Source organism: Melampsora larici-populina (assembly GCF_000204055.1).
Source record: "Melampsora larici-populina 98AG31 unplaced genomic scaffold MELLAscaffold_9, whole genome shotgun sequence".
Lineage (NCBI taxonomy): Eukaryota > Fungi > Basidiomycota > Pucciniomycetes > Pucciniales > Melampsoraceae > Melampsora > Melampsora laricis-populina.
Genome location: NW_006768773.1, coordinates 320,184 through 344,214, shown reverse-complemented (window position 1 = coordinate 344,214; position 24,031 = coordinate 320,184). Strand labels below are relative to the sequence as shown.

The window sequence follows — 24,031 nt, the reverse complement described above, 5'->3', positions numbered from 1 at the left end:
GAAACTGGTTGAAACAACCTTCTTGCTGACCCATGCCAGACTGTCAGACATCTCGATTTCAATGACCATCAACTGTCATAATATGACATTTTTCCACACCCTTTTACATAAAAATGTGCAAAAAATTGTCTTACCTGAGCTTCGAACTCAATACTATCATGATTGGTATGTATACACAATAACATCAGGTTTCATTGTGACTCGATGATCATTGCTACTCACCTTATGTATTGAAGTGGGTAGCCTGGTGGCCCTGAGAACCCTCTTTCCTACCTAATGTGTAAGAAACCTAATTTTTTTTTCCACACTTTTTGACATATTCCTACATACAAAATAAGGCTCCTGTGTGACTTTTTTTTTCAAATTTTTAGAATTCCTACACAGAACATAAGGACCATTTTTACCCAAAAAGGCCAATTCCTACATACCCAATTAGGCGGGTATATAGGGGCTTTCCAGGGTCCTGAGTTTACACTAGGTATTGTTGGATTGTCTTTCGGGAATGATAGATTGTTTATTGGCCTAAATGATCCGTCACCATTTATTACAGCTCCCATTGGGCTTGACCCTTGACTTAAAGAATTTAAAGTGTTTTGCTACTTCTTCTTTCGTGAATGGACCTATCATCCTTCCTGCTAATACTTCTTCTTCTATGCTCTTCTCGATCTTGTCTCTCACTAATTGAGCTGATTTGTGATTCGGTGGACAATAATATTTCATTCCTCCTATTGCATGTTCTGGAATTCCTTGGTCGAAACCATCTCGGAATCCATCTAGTACGAAATCGTAGAATGGTAGTAAGCTGCATTTCTTTAGCTCTTCTTCCCATTTCTCTATCACCATGCTACATTTTGCTTTAGTTGGCCAAGTTAGTTTCTCTTCTGATTGTTCTCTTGAATTTTTGGTTTCTATCTCTTTTATTTCAATTCTTTCATTCTCCGTGTCATTCCTAATACGAAGCAAATGTATCATAAGAATTCATTTCAAGTTTTCATGGGTACAAGATAATTAAAGGAGTGTGTCAAAACTTCTAAAGCTTAAAAGCGTTACAATAGAATTATGAAAGTAATTTAACTAAGGAGTGACTTTGAAACAAATTTTGATGTAGGGAAATATATTGGCATAGCTTAAAGAGCATGGTAGTTAAATGAAATCCGGAACATGTCCATGATTTTACACTCACGTTGTGGAAAGCAGAATACCCTCCAAACCTCCTCCTTTTATACGCACAGAACCTCACTATAACAAGCCTTAAAGACTCAGCATTTTGCTCAAAGAGCTCACTTTTTTTACTCACAATCACTCGAGTATAGAAGTTTTTTTTTAGTTAAATTTAATTCATTTTTATTTAGTTTTATTTAAACAAATTTTTCAAGGACAACTACTATACAATTCATCAACATAGAAAAGTCAAGACAAGCAAATAAATAAAGATATGAATAAAGTATATGAAACAAAACAAAACATAAGATAAGTTAAAGAAGAAGAAAACAAAGAAGAAAACAAAATAAAGACAAAGATAAACTACAGTCAGGATCACTAGTAGAGAAGAGTACAAAAAGAAAAGAATGACAAGATAACAACGATAAAAAAAAATGAAAACTTACCTAAACTTGAATTAGATCGATCCGTATCAATCGGAGGTAACGGAACCGAATCAAAAGATCTCGTGATCGATCTAAAGCCAAGCAGTCAGCATACAGAGTAAGAAAAGAAAGATTAGTTGAATCAAAAGAAAACAAAACAAAAGAAAATAAAATAAAATCAAACAAAGAAACATACCTGGGTTTTAAATAGAAAACAATTGAGTTGGATAGGAGTTTCAATAGAAAACTATCGAGGCGAATAGGGGCTAAATAACAAACAGAATCGGTCGGAGCGAAGAAAAAGAAAGCAATCGGACGGAATTGATCGGGGGGAATAGGAGGCATCGGTCGGAGTTTGAGCAGCGGAAAGATATAAGAAGGGAGTATGGCATCGTATCTTGTGTAGTATCGGGGGGAGAGTGTTCCTGTGTGTGTTAAAAGTGCAGTGTGTCTGAGTCTAAGTGAGAATCTGTGTGCGTGCGTCTTAAAAGTGTGATCGAGTGCTTGAAGAGCCTATTTCAGAGTTGAAAAGTTTAAAGCATGTTTTTTGTTTGTTAGTCTTTTATTATCTGTTTGAAAGAAAGAGAGTGAAAGAAAGAAAAGAATAAGTTTACCATTGTTAGAAAGGGTTGTTAGGAATAAGTCGGCAGTGTTGCTTTATCGTTCTATTGTAGTGTTGTTTCAGTTGCTGAGCTGTGTCGCAACCTAGTCGTGAAGTCGTCGGATTCAAGACTAAAACAAAAACCAACAACCCGCCTCTTGATCCAAGTCGAGGCCGGGTCGAGTCGGGGATCCGAAATTACATTTCGGCCCTGTACACTGTTACATGTGCTACCTAGCCGTGTACATCGAAAGCAACGTAGTTTTACACCACAACGTCGTGTAGAGTTGTGTGGGGTATCATCGGAATCCGGCAAACCTTGCGGATCTTTTGTAAATCTTAAAATTGTGTTACGGGAGGAATTCGTGGGGAGAGAAAATTGTTAAGAGTTGTTCTAGTTCTTTTCGAACTGCAACAAACTTAAGGTTGAAGGCAGCGTAAAAGCACCATAGTTTCATCCGCTCTTCCAAGTGGTGATTCTTACCTTCTCCGGCTCAGCCTACGCTACACTGCGTAGGAGTTCTACAACGTATCATTCTGCACTTGTCTTCCCGTACCTCTTCCTACTCCTCCTCTAGTACCTCTCCAAGTACCTCTTACTCCTCTTCCTTGGTAATTGTTGTAATTGTTTGGCTGTGCTTGGCTATTTGTAGTGACGTTTGGAATTGAGGCAAGGCTCACGTTCATTGGTGCTTGGTTCGAGTTTGGTTGTCCTTGATTTGGGAATCCCATGTGGATTGTCGGTAGCTGATTCTGATGAAACGGGACGTTGTGGCTAAAGCTTGGTCCTTTGTGGTACTGGTTGAACCCAGGTTTGGCACCGTATGAGAAAGTTCTGTTTGGGCGTGGGCCTCTTTGTTTCCTATGAAAATTGTTGTTGAAATCTCTAGAGCTCGATGCTGTTTGTTGGTTGTCGGTGGAAGAATTGTGGTTACTGTGATGCATATCATTTAGGTCAATTTCTTCTTCTATTCTTATGAACTCTTCTTTACTCACAATGACAAACCAGTCTCACGGTGTCTCCATTCGAGTTTACCTCCCTTCGCGTAAGGGTTAGTTTCACCTCCGTTCGCCTCTCCAAAGTTTAACGACTTATCTTTGGCCTTGTCTTCATATTTCTTCATGAATGTACCAATATCTTTTATCGGTTCTTTGTCCATTCTTTCCACAAAGATATGTCGTCTGCAAAGTATATCATAGCGTAGGGCTGTCATCCAACACTCTGTCGATCTCCTGTTCCCCCGTTCTACTGTCAGTCTTTTTTATCTATTTATTGTAGTCAGAGTTACTTACTTGACTTGCTTCACGTTCTTGATGTGAAAGTTGAGTCTTTCTGCTACTTCTTTTTGCTTGTGTTGAATCAAGTAACGTTTGAACAGACTGATGTTTTCTGTCCACTCCCCGTAAGTCATTTTGAACTCGGATTGCGCCTCTAAACCTTTGTTCTTAGAAGTCTTCGACGATGACAAATGATGTTGTCTTTTGTACTCTTCTTTGTCTGCTAGCGCGAAACTTTGATCAAATACTGTCAAAGGGATGGAGGACTCTAACTTCTTCATTTGTTTTCTCCAAAACGGTTGTAATTGAATCAAGTCTGACTTTGAAATGACACCTATGTTTACTTGTATTCCATTCTTCTTGCTACGTTTCTTTTTGTCCGACGTCTTCTTTGCTCGTCTACTAGATTTCTTAGCCGCTTCTGATGGTTTGATATTTGCTATCTTTCCCAATTGTTTGATTTCGTTTTTCGCGTCTTCTAGTTTCTTCTTTAACTTTGATGTGCGTTTCCGTTTCTTATCTGTTTTCAAAAGGAGGAGAACCATTTTTTTCAAGTTAATTGTTGATTGCTCTCTAGTCTTATTTGTTGACTATGTGATGTGTCTTTCGCAGCTTCTGCATTTTTTAAGCCAGATCAGGTCTTTATGTTTTTTAACACCATAAAGGCAGATTTCTTTATATGTTTAAATCCCTTCCCTCTTATTCAAAGGGGCGCTCTACCCTTCTTGGGAGCTTCCGGGAGAATCAATCATCACCGAGTAATATAAACGGATGAGAGAATCATTCGTCACTGAACGAGATCAAAAGGGGAATGGGGATGGTATTAAGAGCAGTTCTTTTTTCTCCTAAGGGTGGGGTAGGGAGTATGCAGAGAGTAGAGTTTGTTTTATTTCGAAGGGAGGGTTATGGAGTGTAGATTACGAAAGGGCTTTGAGGGTTATTTATGATCAATTATAAGATGTATACACTTGCTTACCTTTCTTCACTTCTCTTTCTGAGTCTTCTGACTCGCTCTCTGATGATGAATCCTCTTCGCTGTCTCCGTTGTCGGAGTCTGAGCTTGAGCTTGAGATGTCTGGTCCGTCCTCTCCGTTTGAAGATCCTAAAGATGGGGAAGATGCTTGGTGTTCTTCTAAGTCTTTGACTTCTAAATTGTCGGAGGCTCCTACCAATTTGTAGTCTTCATGTACAAAGTCACCTGCTAAGTCGTCTATATTGGAAGAGGATTGTTCTGCCCGTTCTTTGCCTTTTGGGACTCTGATTGTCGCGTTGAAAAGTGGGTTCGTCTCTGCTGGGAAAGGGATTGGTACGTTTCCGATGAAGTTGGAGTAATTTTGGCTTTGTGTGGGATCTGGTTGACGCTTCTCTTTGAATGGATCTGGTTGACACTTCTCTTTGAATTCTGACTGGGCTCCTAATCCGTCTGCGTTGTCGTCTGGCTTAATGTGATCGTTATCTTCCTCTTGGTGTTTGTTAGTTGAAATGAGGTTCGGTTTGGAGTTTGAAGGTCCCGCTTTGTTCTCTCCTAAGGCACCTGTTCCTCCTTTGGGGCTAACTTCTAGACCTTGGACTCGTCGGCTCGCCCGAATCGCCTTCAACGTGGTTGAACTGTTCTTAGTCATCCTTGTCGAATTGTAATGGGGGATGTATGTCAATGAATTTCTAGATGTCTCTGATTGGTGGATTTGGATAAGTTCAACTCGGATAATTGTATGTAGACAGGTTGTGATAGAATATGTAAGTTGATAACGATGTTTGGTAATTAGGTGATTGGATTTGATGAGAATTACTTCAGGAAAATTAGGTTTATCAATGAGTTATAAAGAAAATTTTGTTAGTAAAGGTTTATAGATAAGTTATAGTTATACTTGTGAATAATAATTGTAACTATTGGATAGAGTAAGGTAAAAAGGGAAATTCAAGAGATAAATGAGATGGAGTGGAAAGGAAAATGGGAAGACGGGAAAGAGATATCTCTTGACCATTTCCCTTGAAACCTGTGTATCTACTTCGGTGTTTCTTCCCATTCGGATCTCCATGGGATCCTTCTTGGGGTTTTATTTCATTTACATCTCCCCTTTGGTGTACGTGTCTCTATGAAGTTACTCTATCCATGGACGAATCTAGCTCAGCGTTGTGGAAATCAAAATGTCAGAAGGGTTCAATCTTCAATCTTACAAAACATCTACAATCTAGATTTCCTTCAAGAAATATACTCAAGGCTTTTCAGGTCATTCAAGGATGTTGCTTCAAGGATGTTGCTGGGATCTCTTTATACTCAACTCTCATAATTTTTCTAGTTACTTTCATCATCAATATATATACATGGATGTTCTGTGTTCTAACTTTCAAATCAACAAAAGGTCTCCATAAGATGAAACACATAGAGAACAGAGTCAATATTCAACCCATTCTCTCACAATGGCACTCTCAATCAGATTATTAGTATTATTCATTTCATTCATTATAGCTTTTATTGTTTGATTACAACTTATAACAAGGCAAATTTGAAGATACATATGAAACAAAGACAAAATAATTACAAGGAAGCTTTAAATAAGACAATAAGATGCATTAAATAAACACCTAATGTACAGGCCAAAATCGAAAATCAAGTAGTGTTAGTGTCAAGAATAAGATTAAGAATGAATTGAAGTTATATATTAATTGAAGAGTGTCCACATACTTGACATGAGGATCGATTTTGGGGTATATACCTAAAAAAAAACAATTAGAAAGTGTTAGTGGGATGTGAAATAAGAAACAAATCAGATATGAAAGTTTGATGACAAATTTTGAAGGTGGTAGTTAGAAAGGGGTTGGGATCGATTTGATTATAGTTGCATCTATGAAGAGATGAAGCCAAGACTCACCAAAGTTCATATCTAAATCAAAGATCAAAATCGAAATTGAAAGAGAAAAGAAAGTTACACTTTGAGGTTTAAAGGTTGAGACTAGATTGAAATCAGAACTTGAGATCGAATTTGGATAGAGTATGATGAAGATGACATTGATAGGATGATCGATTTTGGGGTACAATCCCTATAGAGAAATCATAGTTAAAGCAGAATGAAATCAGAGCTGGAGATCGAAAAGTTAACAATCAATATTAGATGATGAACAATACAAGAAAACAAATAAGAGAAGGAAGAGAAAACACTTACATAGTAGAAGAGATGATAAAACAACTTTGAGAATGATCGGTTGGAGTAAAAGCAGGTTGGGGTTGAGATGTGAATGATCGGGTTGGGGTTTGGGATCGAGGAAAGGTATAAAGGGAAGGGTTGCTGAGAGGGGAATCCATCAATCCATCTGTGGATGAATGTGTATGTCCGGATTTGTTTTTGTGTGTGTGTTATAATAAAGTGTGTCATCGAGTAAATGGCTAGTGTTTTTATGATCGAGTCTGTTGTTAGTTTCCTTTAAAATTACTGCAGTAAATCAATTAGTTTTTTTTGTTGTGTTAGTTAGATTTTCTTTGATAACAGAGACAAAGAAAGAGTTTACTTCACTTGTTATTATCATTGCCATTGAGTGTTATCAAGTCCAATTATTGTTTGTTATCTTGCTGAGCTTGGTTATTGGTGTCTAGAGTCTTATATTTTAAAGGTCTTATTTTTACTTACACCGCGGGAATTAATAGGTGTGAAACCCGATTGGGGAAAGTTGCGGTGACTGGGTCCGCAACTTTCTCCAATCGCGAATTGCGTTCGCAATTTGTTCGCATTTGGTTCGCTGTACGCCCTCGAGACCGCACAAGTACAGGAATAAATCCAGATGCCGGCAGCGCTGATTTATCATTTACCCGTCTTATGTGTCAGAGCCTAGAGGATGATCAGGTCGCATTCAATTCCTTTTTGGAAGAGACGGTTTGGTCAACTGTATCTTGCCAGTTGACAAAGTATTGATTCACGGCTTCTTTTCTTTGATGTGCTTGCCACTAATGTCAATATGTACACTTTCGCAAGTTTGCAAAAGTGTTAAGCACACTTCATAAGTCGTGTCTGACTTTGCTCGCTTACTCAAGCCTACTGCCCTGTACATAATCAACCACCTGATATCCTCTTTGCAGATCTAATCGCTTGCAACATGCCCCGGAACAGTCACCACAAGTGCCGGTCACCAAAAGTAAGTAAAGCAGTGATGTTGAAATCTCTCGATTCCTCGAAGCTATTCAAAACAAAGGTCCTGAGCACGGGCATCTCCTATCAGTGTTGACCTATGCAAAAGCAAAGGTAATGCATACTGCAAAAGCATTTAAAAGCATTTGTTGCATCTTGTAGCGTCTCTATTACATTTGATGACTTGCAAATTGATTGAGATCACCCTGGACCAAAGTTCAAACCAGTTCTTCTGAAAGGAAATCAAACACAACCTTAATACATCCTCTGACACATTGTATCAAGACAGATAAATTGATTTGTATGCGGTCTCAAGGGTGTACAGCGAACCAAATGCGAACGAATTGCGAACGCAATTCGCAATTGGAGAAAGTTGCGGACCCGGTCACCGCAACTTTCCCCAATCGGGTTTCACACCTATTGATTCCCGCGGTGTTAATTGTTATATTTTGTTACCTCAAAAATCGAAATTTGGCCCCGAGTCCGAGTACTCTACCCTCCGGATAAAACCCCGCCGTCAATAAAACCCATTCCCCCTCTTTACTATCATAATTACACTTTGTGTGATTTACATCAAGTTTCGCCAAACCTGCCTCTTGATCCAAGTCGAGGCCAGGTCGAGTCAGGTTCAGGAATTTATTCCAGTCCTGTACAGCTGTGTTACACCAGCGTAACATTCAACACTCAATCTTGAGTTCACATATCTCAGTACTGCAAACTTGTGTAGAGTTGTGTGTAGTATTGTTAGACTCCGCCAAACGCTGCACATCCAACCGCGAGGTGTAAACTAGGTTTTGGAAAGCCTTAAAAGACAAAGAAGTGAAATTGAGAAGCCTCATCTTAAATTCGAAATCATTTTCGAAGGACGAGGGCAGCTTCACAGTGCCTGTAGTTTCATCCGCTCTCACAAGTGGTGATTCTTCCCCTCTCCGGCTCAGCCTACGCTACACTGCGTAGGAGTTCTACAGCGTGCCTCGAGCAAGAGGCTAATAAACCTTCACATAAATCTTCAGTAAATAAGTCCATACAAGTGATGAATATCGCGGCCAATACCCGAATCGCTCCGCTCTAGATAGCTGTTTCGGAGCGATTTCGGAGCGGATTTGGAACCCGCTATGACCTCCGCAGTCCATAGCGGAAACTGCGCACCGAACTCAAGCCCCAGACTTTTCCATAGCAAAAGGACCGCTACGCAATGCCCCGGGACATCGGGTTCTCCGATATATAGCGGACATCATGATCCAAGGGGTGGGTAGAGGGTTGTCACCCCACCCCTTCACTAGATCGACGCCTCACGCCACCCACCTTCACCTCTTTTGATCTTAGATGACCACTTCACCTGTCTTAATTGGTCCTAGTCCATCACCACCTCCACGGCCAATGGAACACAACCCCTGGAATACATTTCGAGGGCCAAAATGTGGTCCAATCGACTACCAAGTTGTATTAGTAGTGATCTTTTGGTCAGTGAGATTCTATCCCTCATCTTTGATTGATTCAATCAAAGATACTTACTTGTTCTTTTCTCGTTACCCACTCAAACAGTTATTACTTCCATCATAATTGTAACCTTTTGCTCATATCTTATATATCGATGGCTATCTCAAAAACCCCTTCTACCCAATCCATCTCCAATACTCCTAGTCTTCAGGTTCCTAGTTTACCAAGTTCTAGATCGAGAACTCTTAGGCCACCAAGCCCTGCACGATCACAGCCAGGATTTGTGGCGACCCCATCAGATTCACGGACCACTCTGATAGTTCCTTCTTCGGATGGTGACCAATCTCATCCTCTTGCTGATCGGCCAGCATCACCTCGACCGCCAACCAAGAAGAAGGTCAGCAAAGCTCCGGTTCCAGCTGCACCCAAACCGAATGCGAAAGGCAAAGTAAGATGAGTCAAGATGACTCTATCAACCACTCGAAACTGATATCAATTTTTCTAGGCTCGTTCTTCAACCAGTAAGCGAGCAAGATCACCATCAGGCAATTCCAAGGGTGGCTCACCTTCAGTCCGACCAAGCAAGAAGGCCAATACGGATGTAAGTTTAATCTTAATATCTACTACTTACAGTCGATTTGACCTAACTTGTTCTATGATCTGTAGGCCTATGAGGTGCCCGAAGAGGTTAACTTAGATCAAGATTCGGATATCGAGTTTGTTGGAACGAAAGAACCTGGCTACATGGAAGTTCGAAGCGATCACGTTCAAGAACTCCTCAAGTTTTTCGAGCCTCCAGTGGTAAGAGTTTCACACTTACTCGCTCAATTGTTGACTTCCATCTACCCCGTTATCTCTTTTCTTTACATCTTTCTCGATTTTTGTTTAGCACAGCTGATGTTGTCTTGCATTTGATTCATTCAATATAAAGGGTCGCAGTTTCAAGTGTAGGTTCTGCAAGGTCACGTTCTTGAAACATCCCACATCGTACTGGAACCTCTGGGGCCACCGCGACGGGAACGAGTCCCGGCCTGTGTGTAAGATGCGCCATAAGGCAATCAAATCCGGTCTCATACTTCCTCCAACATATGACGAACAGATGGCGGCAGAAAAGAAGAAGAACTCCACTTTGGACTCCTTTGTCAATGGACCGGTTTTTTCAGTCGACCTGCTGAACATGATCCTCGTGATCTGGATGGTTCGACATGCGCTCCCATGGATTCGCTTTCAAGACCCGGCCCTGCGTGCTGCGTTCTACTGTGTCAATTGCGGAGCTGTAGTTTGATCGACTGCTTGGGCGACTAAACAGTCAGTCCATCTGTTTGCAGGTTTACACCACAAGGCGCTCAACGACTTGAAGGTAAGTAAATACATATTATCTCTACATGTAGTACTTAAACTGATCTAATATTGGAATCTCAACAGGAAAACAAAGGTAAATTCTGTCTCGTCCACGATGTTTGGACCACCAAAGGCAATCGCTATGCCTTTGTTGGAGCAACCGCGAACTACATCGACAACGATTGGCAATATCGTTCGACCCATCTTACACTCAAGATGGTGGGATGGCGACATTTCGGGGCTCTGCTAGCCAGGCCCGTTGGGCGTTTCTTGATACGTCATGATCTTCATAAAAAGATGAGTCCTCTTACTCATATCTCTTTCACTTATCGGTTTCTCTTTTCTTTCAAACCATTGTTACCTCATGCTGACCTATGTTTGTATTGTATTTACATCTTAGCGCAGACTACAGATAGCGGTGGAAACAACTCCACCATGGCAGCTGAGCTCCAAAGAATGTTTACCAAAGCTTCTCAAGGCCCTCGGCCAGAAGGTAAGCAATGGGAAACCTTCTACCTTCTATACCCCCATGGTGTAAGAATGTTTAACAAAGCTTCTCAAGGCCCTCGGCCAGAAGGTAAGCAATGGGAAACCTTCTATACCACATGGTGTGGCTCTTCCGATCCCTGGTCTAGAAGTCAACGATGGCGAAGACGACATTGAGTTCCATGCTTCTGACACCGAATCCGAGGGCGATGAAGGATTGCCTGAGTACACTGACGGTGTTGATGACGAAGACGATATAATTGATGACTCATCTTTATCACCTTGTGATAAAGATGATCTCGTCGCAGCCGCACTTCACAAGGTCAGTATCCCTCTCTGGAATCAATCTCATAGTTGATCGATGCTTATCATGTTTATTATGTAGGTTGACGCTGTCTCTGGACAGATTGCCAGTAGTGCCGCCCGAAGAAACAACTTTAAAACACGTGCCACTCGAATGGGATACAATGGCCGAATGTTGAAAAGGCCATGCAAAACGCGATGGAACAGTCACTATGAGAGTCGAAAGATAGCATGTGAGGCACAGGAGGTCAGTCTCTTTTTATTTCAAAGTTGAATTTAATTTTTCATTTCGAATCACTCAAAATCCATCTTTTTCCTTGCAGGTAATCAATTCGATGATTGCTGCCGATAGAAAGGCGTGTTTTTTTAAAGGTGTCACAATCTCAGCTTCAGAGTGGCATGCTGTCGAAATGGTAAACAAGGTTTTGAAGGTAAGTTTTCCTTCAAAAGTTTGGTTATAATGTTTTGTTCATTGACTGACTGATCTGACCGCTTTGGATGGGCAGACTTTTGTTGATGCTACAGCTCGAGTAGAAGGGGATGGGCCTACTGGCTGCATCCTCTTGGCTGAATATAAGCGCGTAATCAAAGAACTCCTCGATATTCAAAACAAAGCTTTCATTTTCCCTTCTCTTGACAAGGCCATCGATGTCATGGTCAAGTGGCTGACCGAATATCAAGACGAGGCGGCCAACTGTGACGCGATAGCCCTGGCAACCATCGTCAACCCTCGCTTTTGAGTCAAGTTCTTCAACCTTCATTATCCAGATCACGAAGAGTCATCGCAGCTGCTTATTGAGGATGCCTTCAAATCTGCCATTGATGAGATCAACATTCACAGTCACGAGCCAACCCCACCACCAGAAGATACTAACGAGCCTACAGTCTCAGAGTCCGATGACTTTGATGTGTTTAGAACATCTGACACCGGTCCCAGTAAGAATCCGACTTCAGAGCTGGAAGATTACTTATCTGGTAAATTCCCTATCGGTAAAGGTGAAACTCCTCTGCAATGGTGGAAGGTATGTCCCATCCTTATCTTATTTCTCACCCTTTCTGAGGATACTAACCTACTTTATGACCAATAGGAACACGAAACCCACTTCCCTATCCTCTCGTCAATTGCTCGCAATTACTTAGCGATTTCCGCCACATCATGTGCATGCGAGCGGACTTTTTCAGCCGCTGCCGATGTGTGTACACCTTCAAGAGGCAGTATGCTCCCAAAAACTATGGAGCGACTTGTTGGATCTCAAGCGTGGTTGAAGGAGGGAATCGTCCCTGATGGGGTGTTTGAAGAAGCTGCCAAAGCGCTTCAATCTTATATGCAAGCATTGGTAAAGAAGAAATCATCGGGAAAGATGACCCGATAGGTCCATCAATTTACTTTCATCGAAAGAATTTCTTTTTATACAATTTCATTTCTTACACGTGTTCCTTCCTTAAAGTGACTCAAGTCTCACCTTGACTCTGAGTTTTCTTATTATACATGTTTCTCTTGCTTCTGATGTCTCTATGAAAACACGTCCTACTCTCCTACGTATCTAGCCCTATGGTCACGTACAAATATATTTGAAATACAAAATTTTTGTTTGGTCTTCCTACATCACCGCTAAGTGCGCTATGTAGCGGGAATTGATCAATTCCTCCGCTCCAATACCTGGCAAGGATTTTTTCCATTTTCATAGCGATCTCGGAGCGGAGCGATTCATAGCGCCCACTCCGAAACGATATGAAAATGGACCAAATTTCATATCGTTTCGGAGCAATTTGGGTATTGTCGCGGCTCTCTTGTCTTCTGCACTCATAGCTCGCTGCAATGCCTGGGAGTGCCTGAGTCTTGATTTCAGCACCGAGAAACCTTTTTCGATGGGGTTGAAATCGGGGCTGTAGGTTGGTAAATAAACCAGCCTCACTCCGCGCGCTGCACAAAGCTCCTCCACTCTTCCTCCGTGGTGGATAGGAGCATTGTCCATCACCAAAACGCTGTTCCGAGCCGGGAACGGGTTCATCGCGGGGAGCTGAAAACAGACAGATTAATCAGCGCTGATTTTAGACAGAACATCTTAATCCTAACCACATACCAAGTCATTTTCCAGATAGGCCTCAAAATCCAGCCTGCTGTATCCACCGGCCTGAACAGATACCGCAACGACACCGTCCATTGAGATCGCCGGCAAAGCTGACCAACGCGCAGCCTGGGTTGGTCTGTGGAGCCGAGCCGTGCGTTGACCAATGGGAGCACGGGCATGGGTCTGATATAACCGACGTTTGGAGATGGCTGTTTCATCTGCCAACGGGACCAAAGTCAGTATGGATGAAACAGATGAATCAGAAGGAAATCGACTTACCAACAAATACCAAACAACGAGGGTCATATTGAGAAATCACCTCAATGTAGGCACCACGAGCCCTGACAGATTGGTTGGGGTGCACGGTGTGACCCTTTTTTTGAGTCCAACATAGACAGTTTCAAAGTTCAGTTGACAGAGTCTTGACGGAGACCGTCCTTCCGAACGCTCCTCCAACCTTGGCCTGGAGTTCATCTAGGTACAGAGTTGGATCGAGTTCAAGTGCCTGTAATACGAAGTCTTTCTCGGCGGCTCCTAGAGTGCAAGGTGCGCCATCCCTCGCGTGGTCCAAAGGATTTGTGACAACAGCCCGAGTGGTTCAATACAGATCGAACCAACGGCGCACAGTAGTGAGTGAAAGATTGATCCCCGTGCTGCGTACAATCTCCGGAAAGGTCTTTCCTTGCAGAACCATCCGTACAACCACGAGCTTGATATCAGTGCTGTACAAGTTTTTAGGCATATTGAATTTCAAAATCGAGTGAGGTTGTTGGTTGGAGAGGTAAATGAGACAAAGCCAATTTTTTGAAATGAAAATACAATTGTGATTTGCGTTGAGGATGAAATGAAAAAAAGGAATAAAAAAATCAAAAATCAGAATTCTGGGGAAAGGAGACAAAAGAGGATTCTGGGGAAAGGAGACGAAAGAGGGAGAGATGAACTGTGATGAGGTATGGAGAGAGAAAGAGAAGAAGGGTTTATACCATCCTTCTTTTCAAAACTGTCTCATCAGCTGTGAGACCGATCGAGTCGGAGAAATGTCAAACTGTCAATCAATAGACATGTATCGCACGGTACGCAAGGTCAGAAAAGGTCAGAAAGTGGGTTTTTTTTACTTTCTGCCAGATTTGGATAAAACCTCGACACAACACAAAAAAATAAGAAATTACCAATAGTTCTCACAACGGCTGTAATTGCTCAGTTTTTTGAAAGGGAATGCCCTCATCCCACCCGTTGCGCGCGCTTGAGGGAATGGTCTCAAGGTCTTATAACTACGATGGACGAGAGAGGAGGATGGAGGACAAACCTCAAAACCCAAAACACAAACCTGTATCGCCCTGTACAGATACTCAATTTTTGGGTAGCTCTGATCAAACCTCACCAGAACTGCCTAGAAACAATCCAGACCATGCCAGAGACGATTCCAGCTAACTCCCAATTGAAAATGCTGTTGAATCATCACATCAAATTGAAAAGTAAGTTTTTAGATCATCTGAAACAAGTTAAAATCGCAATGATAAGTATTATGGTTTCTTTTGGCCTGTTTATCAAACAAAAAGATTTGCTTCCCTTCAGGTTTAAATTTTTTAGATAAAGACTCCGGTACAAAGAAGGCTTGATTCTCATTGTGTAAGGACTTCTTGTTTTTACACAATATATGTAGCATGTGATAAATGTTCAGTTTCTTCCTTGTGCAATGATACTGAATAGGAAAATCTCAAGGTTTGAATTCAATACGAGAGTTGAAAATTCAACATTGATGTCTAAACAAAGATCAGAAAAAGACCCAAAAGCAGAAATCCAACCCGAGACCATTTGCATTTGAAGTAGTGAATTGAAATTGAAAGCTTGTGGAATGATGCAAACAAAAAAGAGGGTCTGTGGGTCCAAATGTACTAATTTTATGCCTTGCTCTCCTAATCTGGTCAAAAGCCAAAACTTTTAATGTCTTCAATTATAAACTCACATCAATTAAACTTGTACTTGATTCCTGGATGTTTGTTGGTTTTTTGGAAAAGTTGTTGAGTGAGATGCGGTTTGGAATTTCCAATGTACAATTTATTCCTTCATTTTTAGCTAGCATGAGATCTTATATCAGAATGCTATTTGTTCGATAGAAAGGATAGTTAATACAACTTATCATTGTGATCTGGATCGTTTCTAGGACGTTCTGGTGAGGTTTGATCAGAGCTACTTGAAAATCGAGGATCTTTGGTTGCCTTAACCAAGGCACGACTTAAGGCTTATGTCCATGACGGTGTGGTAATCCAAATGTTCGCGCCAAGACCAAGATATATTCGGAAATAACTCAATCAATCAATCAATCAAGCAATTCAGAAAGAAACTGAGAATAATAAAATATTCATTTCAAGTGTCTTTTAAGGTCACCACCTATCAATAAAATTGATTATCATCTTCAATTTCTCCAGCTCAATCAATCTACTTCAATTATTTAAACCTGTCAAACTCTTCCAAAAATAACAAAACAACAGCAAACTCAAAAAACAAAAGAACTCTATAATTAAATCAATTTAAAAATTCACTGATAGAACTTCAACTCATCATCATTCAATGTTAATCTCTTCCACTTTAGTTTTTGTCTTATCTTAAAGTATTTATTTACTTTTGTTGAATTATAAACAATTTATTTCAAAACATTTAAACTTGACAAAAGTACATAACTCAAAACAAAAACAAACTATATACAAACATTTGAATTTTCCAATCAATCATCTTCTTCTCCTTCAACAACTTCACTATCTTCAAGTGGCTTCTCATTTATGTTCACTTTCACCTATGTTTAAAATTGAAAAATCGAATTTAATCCAAAGGAGGCTACAATCAAATGAAGCTAGACAAAAACTATATAGAAATGTTAGAAGAGACCAATGAATGAATCAGAAGAAACATTCAGAAGGACTTACCACAGGATCAAAAAATCGATTTTTTGATTTGATGGGAATTGATGAAATGGGTGGTGACAGGTCAACAGTAATAGATTATTTGATCAATTGAGAAGTGTCCAAGGCTTGATTTGACTCGGACCGACCTAAAAAACAACATAGAAACAACTCAGGATAGGTCTTAAGAAGAGGTTAGAAGATGGGAATGATAAAAGCAAAAAATCAAACTTACAATAGGTTTGATTAGGTTTGAAGGGTTGGGTATAAAAGGATGTTTTTGATTGTTGGAGTGTGAAGTTGCGGGTCTTATCCTAGAGAGAGGTTTTTGAAAGTCTTCTTTTTTTCTTTTGATCATTATCGAGTCCGTTCGATTCGGACGGAATCAAAGCGTTGAGCTTTTGTTAGAAGTTTCCTTTTTTAATCGATCAGAGTCTAAGATAAAGAAGTAATAAAAAAAATAACAATCAAGTGTTAGTTTTCTTATTTCATCGCATTGGTAGAGAGAACAAGAGAAAGGAGATCAAGGTCTTACCTTTATTTTGAATATAAGGGTTGAAGACAAGTGTTATCGAAGATTTTTTTGAAACCCTTATACTGGGGATTTTGAAAATTGGATTATTATTTTTATTTTGTTATTTTTTTTACTTATCTCGCTTAGCTACCTAGGGGTTTTGTCCTAGGGTATTAGGGTACCTTTTGCACTGTTACAGGTGCAAATTGCTGGGTTTAAAGTTGGATAGGGTGTGTAGGGTATTGTCGGGATCTGTAGAAGTTGAAGATCAAGGTTTTGGAGGTATTTTCAAGGTTTTATTATTTTTTTTACTTGCTGCGGGAAAGTTGTTTGAGAACTGCATTGGGGAACGTAGTAAAAAACAGCTTGTTTACATCTGTTTTTGAACCGTAGGACCTTTACGGGGATTCTTAAAGCTGAACTAAAGCTTGTAGATTGGATAATCAAGGTTGGAAGCTTACTTTTGGTGGTAGAAAGGTTGGCGAGAAGTGTCTCACTGTATTTTGAGGGCAGCTTAACGGTGTTTTTTGGTTACGGCTCTTGGAGGTTTATCCTACTTGGGTTGTTTCTTCCCCTTGAGGCTCTGCCTACGCTCCACAGCGTAGGAGTTCTACATCTGGTGACTCCACTGGGGCATTTCTTTTGGACAACTTTCACATCAAGCAGGAGCTCAATAGTTCAAGTAGTCTACACTGGCTCAAAAATCTCATTTTCGAACATCATCAAATTTCTCAAAACTCACTCTCAACTCTCTCAACACAACCAATCAACTCCATCAAAAATTCTTACTTGGATTTTCATCTTTCATCTTCCATTCTCTTTTATTCTTTACTTTTAGTAAGATGGATTCAGGCCTACCGTTGGGAGAAAACGCGGGTAGCGCATTGGACGGGGAGGAGGGTCTTGGTGTGCCACCAACCGGCCATTACAAGAGGACCCCCAAGGTACCAGCGGCAGAAGGAGCACCGGCGGCGGCACCACCGGTGGATGAGCTCTTTGGCGAGTATAGGGGAGCCGGCGAGGAGTCACGTTCGGATGGTGAAGGAAAGGAGGTGTGGGAAAAGCAGTTCCAGGAGAATCAGGCCATGATGAGGCGGATGGAACAGATGATGGCGGAGCAGTGGCAGAAGAGGGTCAAGGAGGAAGTGGACCAAGCAAGGAAGGAAGAACGGGAGAAGAGCAAGAAGAGGTATAGCAAGAAGGAGGGTAAGAAGAAAAGACGGGAGCCAAGTGCCGAAGAGAGTAGCGGAAGCAGTAGTCGGAGCAGCTTGGGGGATAGCTCAGATGAAAGTAGTGAGGATGAAAGAAGGGTTGGAAGGAAGGGAAAGGGTAAGAAGGGAAGGAGGAAAGTTGTAAAGATTGAGCCTCAAGATTCGGAGCTACGATTCAGTCGAGGGGATGACGTCAAGAAGTTTCTGCGGGATTTTGAGGTGGCTGCGGAAGTGGATAGGGCTAGTGGTGTGGATATGGCGATGCAAGTTTGTGCTTTTGTAAGCGGAAAGGATTTGAAGGAGGAGATCAAGGAGTTGGATGGATGGGGAGAAGGAGAATGGGACTGGAAGCTATTGAAGAAAGAGATGAAGGACCGCTATGCATCAATGCGGGAGGCACCAAGGTATACGGTGGAGGATTTGAAGGAGTTGACCTTGAAGTATGAGTGTATGGGAGGTGTGGACAGTAAGGTGGAGTTTGAAGGTTTCCGACACAAGTTCGAGGTGATGCTAGGGTATTTGAAGAGGAATGACTACATTGACTCCGAAGATGAAGTCTGCTGGTATTACTACAAGGCGTTTTCAGATGCCAAGCAGCTGAAGATCAAGGAGTTGCTTCGGGATGAGAATCAGTTGCGGGTGACAAAGGACGGAAGGCATACGTTTCCAGGGTGGAGTCTGCTGAAGAAGGCGGTAGAGAAAGTCATGGGAGCGGAGGTGGACTTGGTCTTTGAGGAAATGAGAGGCAAGAAGGAGGTGAAATTGAAGAAGGATGAAGAATTGAAGGACAAAGTGGTGCAGAAGGATATGGAAAGAAGGGGAATGAAGATGGAGGGGTTGAGTAAGAAGGCGGACGGACGTAAGACCGAGGATCCGGCGGTGGCGGAGTTAGTAAAGCAGTTTGCTGCATGGAGTGGTTGGGGTGCAGGCAAGCCTAATCCTGGCAACCCAGTGGGGGGAAGGGTTAATCAATTTAACCCGACCAACAATCCTGCTCCTGTGTTTCAGAACAGGGGGCCCCCACAAGGAGGGATAAATCCCAACACTTATTTTGGTGCCGGACAGCAAGGCAATAATGCTGGTCCTGAAAGGTATGGAGGAGCTAGAGGAAGAGGAGGATTTGGGGGTAATCATTTTGGAAGAGGAGGTTATGCAGGGAACCGGCCTCAGTGGAATGGGCAAGGCACAGGGGCAAAAATTGATGCTCACAACTATGTGAGCGTTGAAATTTTTGTGTTTTTCTCCATGTTTGTTCCCTTTTCTTTCCCTTTTCTTTTCCTTTTCTTTCTGCTTGTTAGCTCATTATGTGATCAACAGGAACTGAGGAGATGAATCAGGCCTCCCTCAGGCAACATTCCTTAGCAAAGAAGCCTGAGGGAGGGCCGGCCCATCTGCTCATTTCATATAAGCCCCTCAGCTCATCCTCAGCGGCATCCCCTGACACCCAATGATCCGGGGGACACCGGTGGCTGGCTGGGCCTTTGTCAAGCTAGCCCTGTGTTGGGTTTTACAACACCAGCCCTAAACTTTTTCGGGAACAAGGGTAACTGGGATGTCCCCGACAGTGCTGACTGTCAGCTGTCAGTAGTCACTTTCACGTCCCTAAATCTAGAGAACTTCAACCCAATCAAAAACCAATCTTTGATAAAAATCGAATAAACGAAGTAAGTTTTAATCAAATCAAACTTGTAAGTAAACAAGAATCAATTTATAAAACTAATCAACTTGTTTTTGAATAGATAAATGAATAGACAGGTGATAATTGGAAGCATGACCTTTTTGAGGCTCAACCTATCAAAGAATCACTTGTGATTGATGAAGCTAGAGCTCCTGCACTTTTGATCGTTAGAGGTAAACAAGCTATTTCTTGACTCAAAACAATCAAAAGATAACTTATTCATTCCTCTTCTTTCTGGCTCTCTTTGAACAGATTAGTAAATTTGATTGAGGACCAGTAATCAAAGTACGTGATCTTTGAAGAGTTTTCATCTTAAAGTTCAATTTCTTTCAGAATTTCAACTTCTTCAGTGTTCTTAACCCATCCTATGCTCAACACAGTTTGACCTCAATGATTTCTACTTCTTGAATCACAATGAGTCAACTCAAGTAATTACCTCTACCTCTTCTTGGTCTTTCATCTGCTTTCCTTCTACATACGGTACACACTTCGCGTCCTTCGTTCTAAAATTCTATACAATCCTGAAGTCTCCTCAAATCTCTCAAGAGGGATGAAGATGTATCTCATCCAACGAATCAAATGGTGTTAGGGCTCACTTGAGAGAGTTTTTCTACAGCTCAACTTGTACTGAGGATCTTTATACTCGCTTAAACTTGCTGAGAGAAACCCACACACCTATAATCTCAGAAGCTATTCTCAAGATCATGATCAGATAGTTATCATTATACTTACTACCTCTTTGTATGTTTATCATCTGAACAGGTATGTTTGATTTTTGTGATCTTTTCTATCTTGTCCAAAGCTCATCACCATCCCTTTTGCTGATATATGCTTGACTCCATACCTCAGACCGATAGTTTGATCAGTCAGGTCGTGCGACTGAAGGCTTGGCTTTCATCTTCCACCATAGTGAGAGTTATGCCGCCGATGCCATTAAAGCTTTCAATGGAGCCTCCGCCAAAGGTACGTTTTGCGCCACTTCATCCAATTCTTGTTATACTCTGAGGTTTGTTACTGATCCTTCTACATTCTTCACCTCCCTCAGGTCAACCAATTGGATTACGGTACGAATTTGGTATGCCCCTTTGGGTTTGCTCATCACTAGGTTTGGTGCCCAATAAAGGGCCTAGCTCGCTTCCGAACAAGGCTTCAGTTCTTCTTGGTCAGATCAACCATGATCGGTAGGCACATCGATACTTCTTGTCCTTATCTGGTCATCATCCCGTTTTTGATGATATTTTGTTCTGTTTCAGCTTGACTAAAAGATTCAACCCATCACTGTACAAGACTGATCGATTCAAGAACCCGAGGTCTTCATTCCCACCTACTGGACCTAGAGGATCAGGTGTAAGAGAGTTTTGATCAAGTAGAGGGTCAAGAGATCATCATGGACATGGACATGGACCAATATGGGCATCCAATGGATCTTCTCATTGTGGCAGAGAAATGAGAGGTGGCGGAATTGATCGAAATTGAGGAGGAGGTAGATCAGGAATGAAAAGTGCTAAAGATCTAGATAAAGAACTTGAAGCGTTTATGGATACTACACCTCAAAATGATTCAAAAAGTACAGAATCTAAGAACGCTGGAGATGTTCAAATGGCAGAATAAGCAAATCTCATCTCATACTATTTGTTATTGCATTTGATCCTATCAGCTCTACAGATTGCATCGTTTTTGAAAAAAAACGTTTGATTGGGATTGGAAAATTTTGATAGGTTTTCTGATCACCATTAGGAGTTTGTCTTTCTATTTCTTTGTGGTAATCTTTGAACCTCTGGCTACCAGACCCCTGGGATAGTATCCCATGGGAAAAGTGGTTTTCCTGGGGGATGCTATCCCCAACTCCCCTGTAAGACTCGATGACTAGAAAGACTCATCTGTTTGAATCTTTCTCTCAAGTCAATTTTCCTAAGGCTTGCTCACAGGCTCAGACTCTTCTGTCCAGGCCACATTCAGACTCATCTGAAGCCTCAGACTCATCTTAAGCCTCAGACTCATCTTAAGTCTCAGACTCATCTGAAGTCATCCCAAGCTGACCGCACAGGTCTGTCTCCTCCATTGCCGCACTACTATAAACATCTCACTACTCCGCTGGCTCAGCGTTCCCCATATTTATCTTCCACGGCAACAAGACAAACAAAAATTCACACTGGATCCTCTTTGCCATTCTCAAGATTGAACACAAATGCAAAAAAACAAACTTCATCATAACGGATCAAACTGTTCAATGATTATAACATTATATCAAAAATCGACTCTCATCAAATCTAATCACAGCTAATTTACACTATACACAAAATCAAACCTCATCAAACCGTCTATTTACAGCTAATTACATTATATACAGACCAACCTTCATCAAAAGACTTCAATCCTACACAACGATACAAAATCAATCCTCTTCATACTCATCTCCACCCATCTCATTATCATCTTCATATTCAACTTCAAGCTCATTTTCTGGCACACGCATCTACTCCTCTTCCTCTCCCCACAACAGAATTGTCTGCTCTAGAGCCTCTTGATCATCCAGATCCTTGGATTCAATAATTGGTGCGTTTACATTTCTCTCCCACTCTGTCTTGCATTTTCTAATCAGCTCGTCCCACCTGATAGCCAACATGTCGTCAAATTCAGCAGTCGAAGTCAAATACTGATGTGTATCTCTCAACAATTGAACCATGTGAGTGTTCCAACCCATCCAATCTCGAGCATGTGAAAGGCGAAGGCCCATGTGTAGTCCGCTTAGAGCCGTCCTGCTTTCATTCCAGACATCCTTCGCACGTCGTCCGCCAGGCTGGACCAAGTCGATCGAACTGTCCTTTCCGCTGCATTCCGGATCCCATTCTTGTACAGTACAATAGAAATCAAAATCAAGTTCATTTAGTTAATTTACATATTTATCGATCACGGCCATGTATCAATGAACTATCATGTAATGAAATAGTGCTATACAAACCTTTGACCGACAACTGCTGGAGACAATCAGATTTCTCGTCTGTCTTCAGAGCAAAGAGCATCATCTGTTGAACCTCACGGCTAATCCGACGAAGCTCTTCAGCACAGCTTCTGCGCGTTAAGAAAGCTTGAATTCCTTCCTTGGTTCCTTGGTCAACTGCCCAAGCCTCCATCGGATGAGAGAGTGAACCCATACTCCAAAATGCATCTTCGATTGACATTCATTTAGCCTCATTACAGGACAGACATGAAATGGTACTAAGAGGTGGGATACTATTGTATTTTGAGACTTGTAGTTTGAATGAATCGAACTTTTTTTTAAACATAGTCTGTTTATTTCTCATGAACTGCTTCAAGCTTTGCTGTGCACGAGTTCCTGCCCATCACAGGCTAGTCAGACGTTTTTGACACAAATCAATAGAAAAGATGAGGGACATACCTTGACCATACCTTTCCCATCGTTTTTGTGCCTCCAAGATCCCCACTTTAGCTTCATATAGCTTCTGTTTTGCCATACGGAGTTTGATGAGCGCACGAGATTTTTTATCTGCAAAGAATAACTCATAAGATAAGTTCATAAAGAAAAACAATCCATCATTAATACTCACCTGAGGCTTGTTCTAGATCGCGAAATTCTTCTAAATTCAAAACAACCGCAGCAATCGCCCGTTCAAGTGCTACAATCTAAGTTGGTAAGGTGATTACTTGCTCTCTTTCTGCCTCACTTCTACCCTGAATCTGAGTGTTTTGTAAACGGGTCAATTGACCACTAAATGGCGTAACATATGAGATCATTCAGAGTCTGATACAATGCGCAATTGACCTGGATAACGGGACTCACTGTGAGTCTCGTAGCTTCTCTTTGAGTTCTAGCAAATCAATCATTTGCTCTTCCAGATCACGGACATTCTCGTTCTCTGTGGCTGATAGCTGCAAGGTCCTTTGTCGGTCCCACTGACCCTTAAAATACTCTGGTGTATAGCAAGCATTCAATGTCAACAGATTACCTAATTTTGATGTCGCTGTGTTGAAAGATGTGTGAGCATCTTTCAGTTTCTTTCGAAGGGATCCAACTTTTCAATGTATACAGTCCATTGATTCTCAGCTAGATCGAAGGTGTGTCAGTTTGATACTATGTAAATGAACTACTGCCTCACCTGCATTCACACGCAAAATTCTATTTTGATGCATGCTCCGGAGATGCAACATATTCAGTCGATGTTGCCTTGTTGAGTATCGATTTGGCATAACAAGCAGTGACAAGAAAGACCAGTCACGCTCAAGTCCTTCACCATCCAAGAGACCCCAGCCTTTGTTCAGGCGGGGGTTGTAATTCAATTGGCTCCTCCACCAAATGCGCATAAGAGTGGAATACACTCGTGCCAAATTTCAATTGACCATTCTCACAGTCGGACTAAAATAGTTGCTTCTGATTGATGAGCCAGTGTTTTAGCATGAATTCAATAAAGTGTAGTGAGGCAAGAGACGATCACCTTCATAATATCTCTTTTCCAAAGTACAGCCAATGTCGTACAATAC

General features: G+C 41.4%; 3 protein-coding genes across 3 annotated transcripts; 1 reads left to right on the top strand and 2 right to left on the bottom strand.

Annotated features, from left to right (window-relative positions):
• Positions 1-983: 983 nt before the first annotated feature.
• MELLADRAFT_104291 (uncharacterized protein) lies at positions 984-3,401 on the bottom strand (the record flags this gene model as incomplete). The annotated part of the gene is made up of 3 exons (XM_007407345.1): positions 984-1,036; positions 2,745-3,121; positions 3,184-3,401. The coding sequence occupies 3 exons, from the start codon at positions 3,399-3,401 to the stop codon at positions 984-986; spliced, it is 648 nt and encodes a 215-aa protein (XP_007407407.1).
• A 75-nt stretch (positions 3,402-3,476) lies between these two features.
• MELLADRAFT_104290 (uncharacterized protein) lies at positions 3,477-5,087 on the bottom strand (the record flags this gene model as incomplete). Its single annotated transcript, XM_007407344.1, has 2 exons — positions 3,477-3,985; positions 4,442-5,087. 2 exons carry the CDS (start codon positions 5,085-5,087, stop codon positions 3,477-3,479), a joined length of 1,155 nt encoding a protein of 384 aa, XP_007407406.1.
• A 14,858-nt stretch (positions 5,088-19,945) lies between these two features.
• MELLADRAFT_96284 (uncharacterized protein) lies at positions 19,946-21,142 on the top strand (the record flags this gene model as incomplete). Its single annotated transcript, XM_007407617.1, has 7 exons — positions 19,946-19,959; positions 20,059-20,115; positions 20,248-20,293; positions 20,389-20,494; positions 20,577-20,712; positions 20,785-20,876; positions 21,009-21,142. 7 exons carry the CDS (start codon positions 19,946-19,948, stop codon positions 21,140-21,142), a joined length of 585 nt encoding a protein of 194 aa, XP_007407679.1.
• Between the last annotated feature and the right edge of the window lie 2,889 nt (positions 21,143-24,031).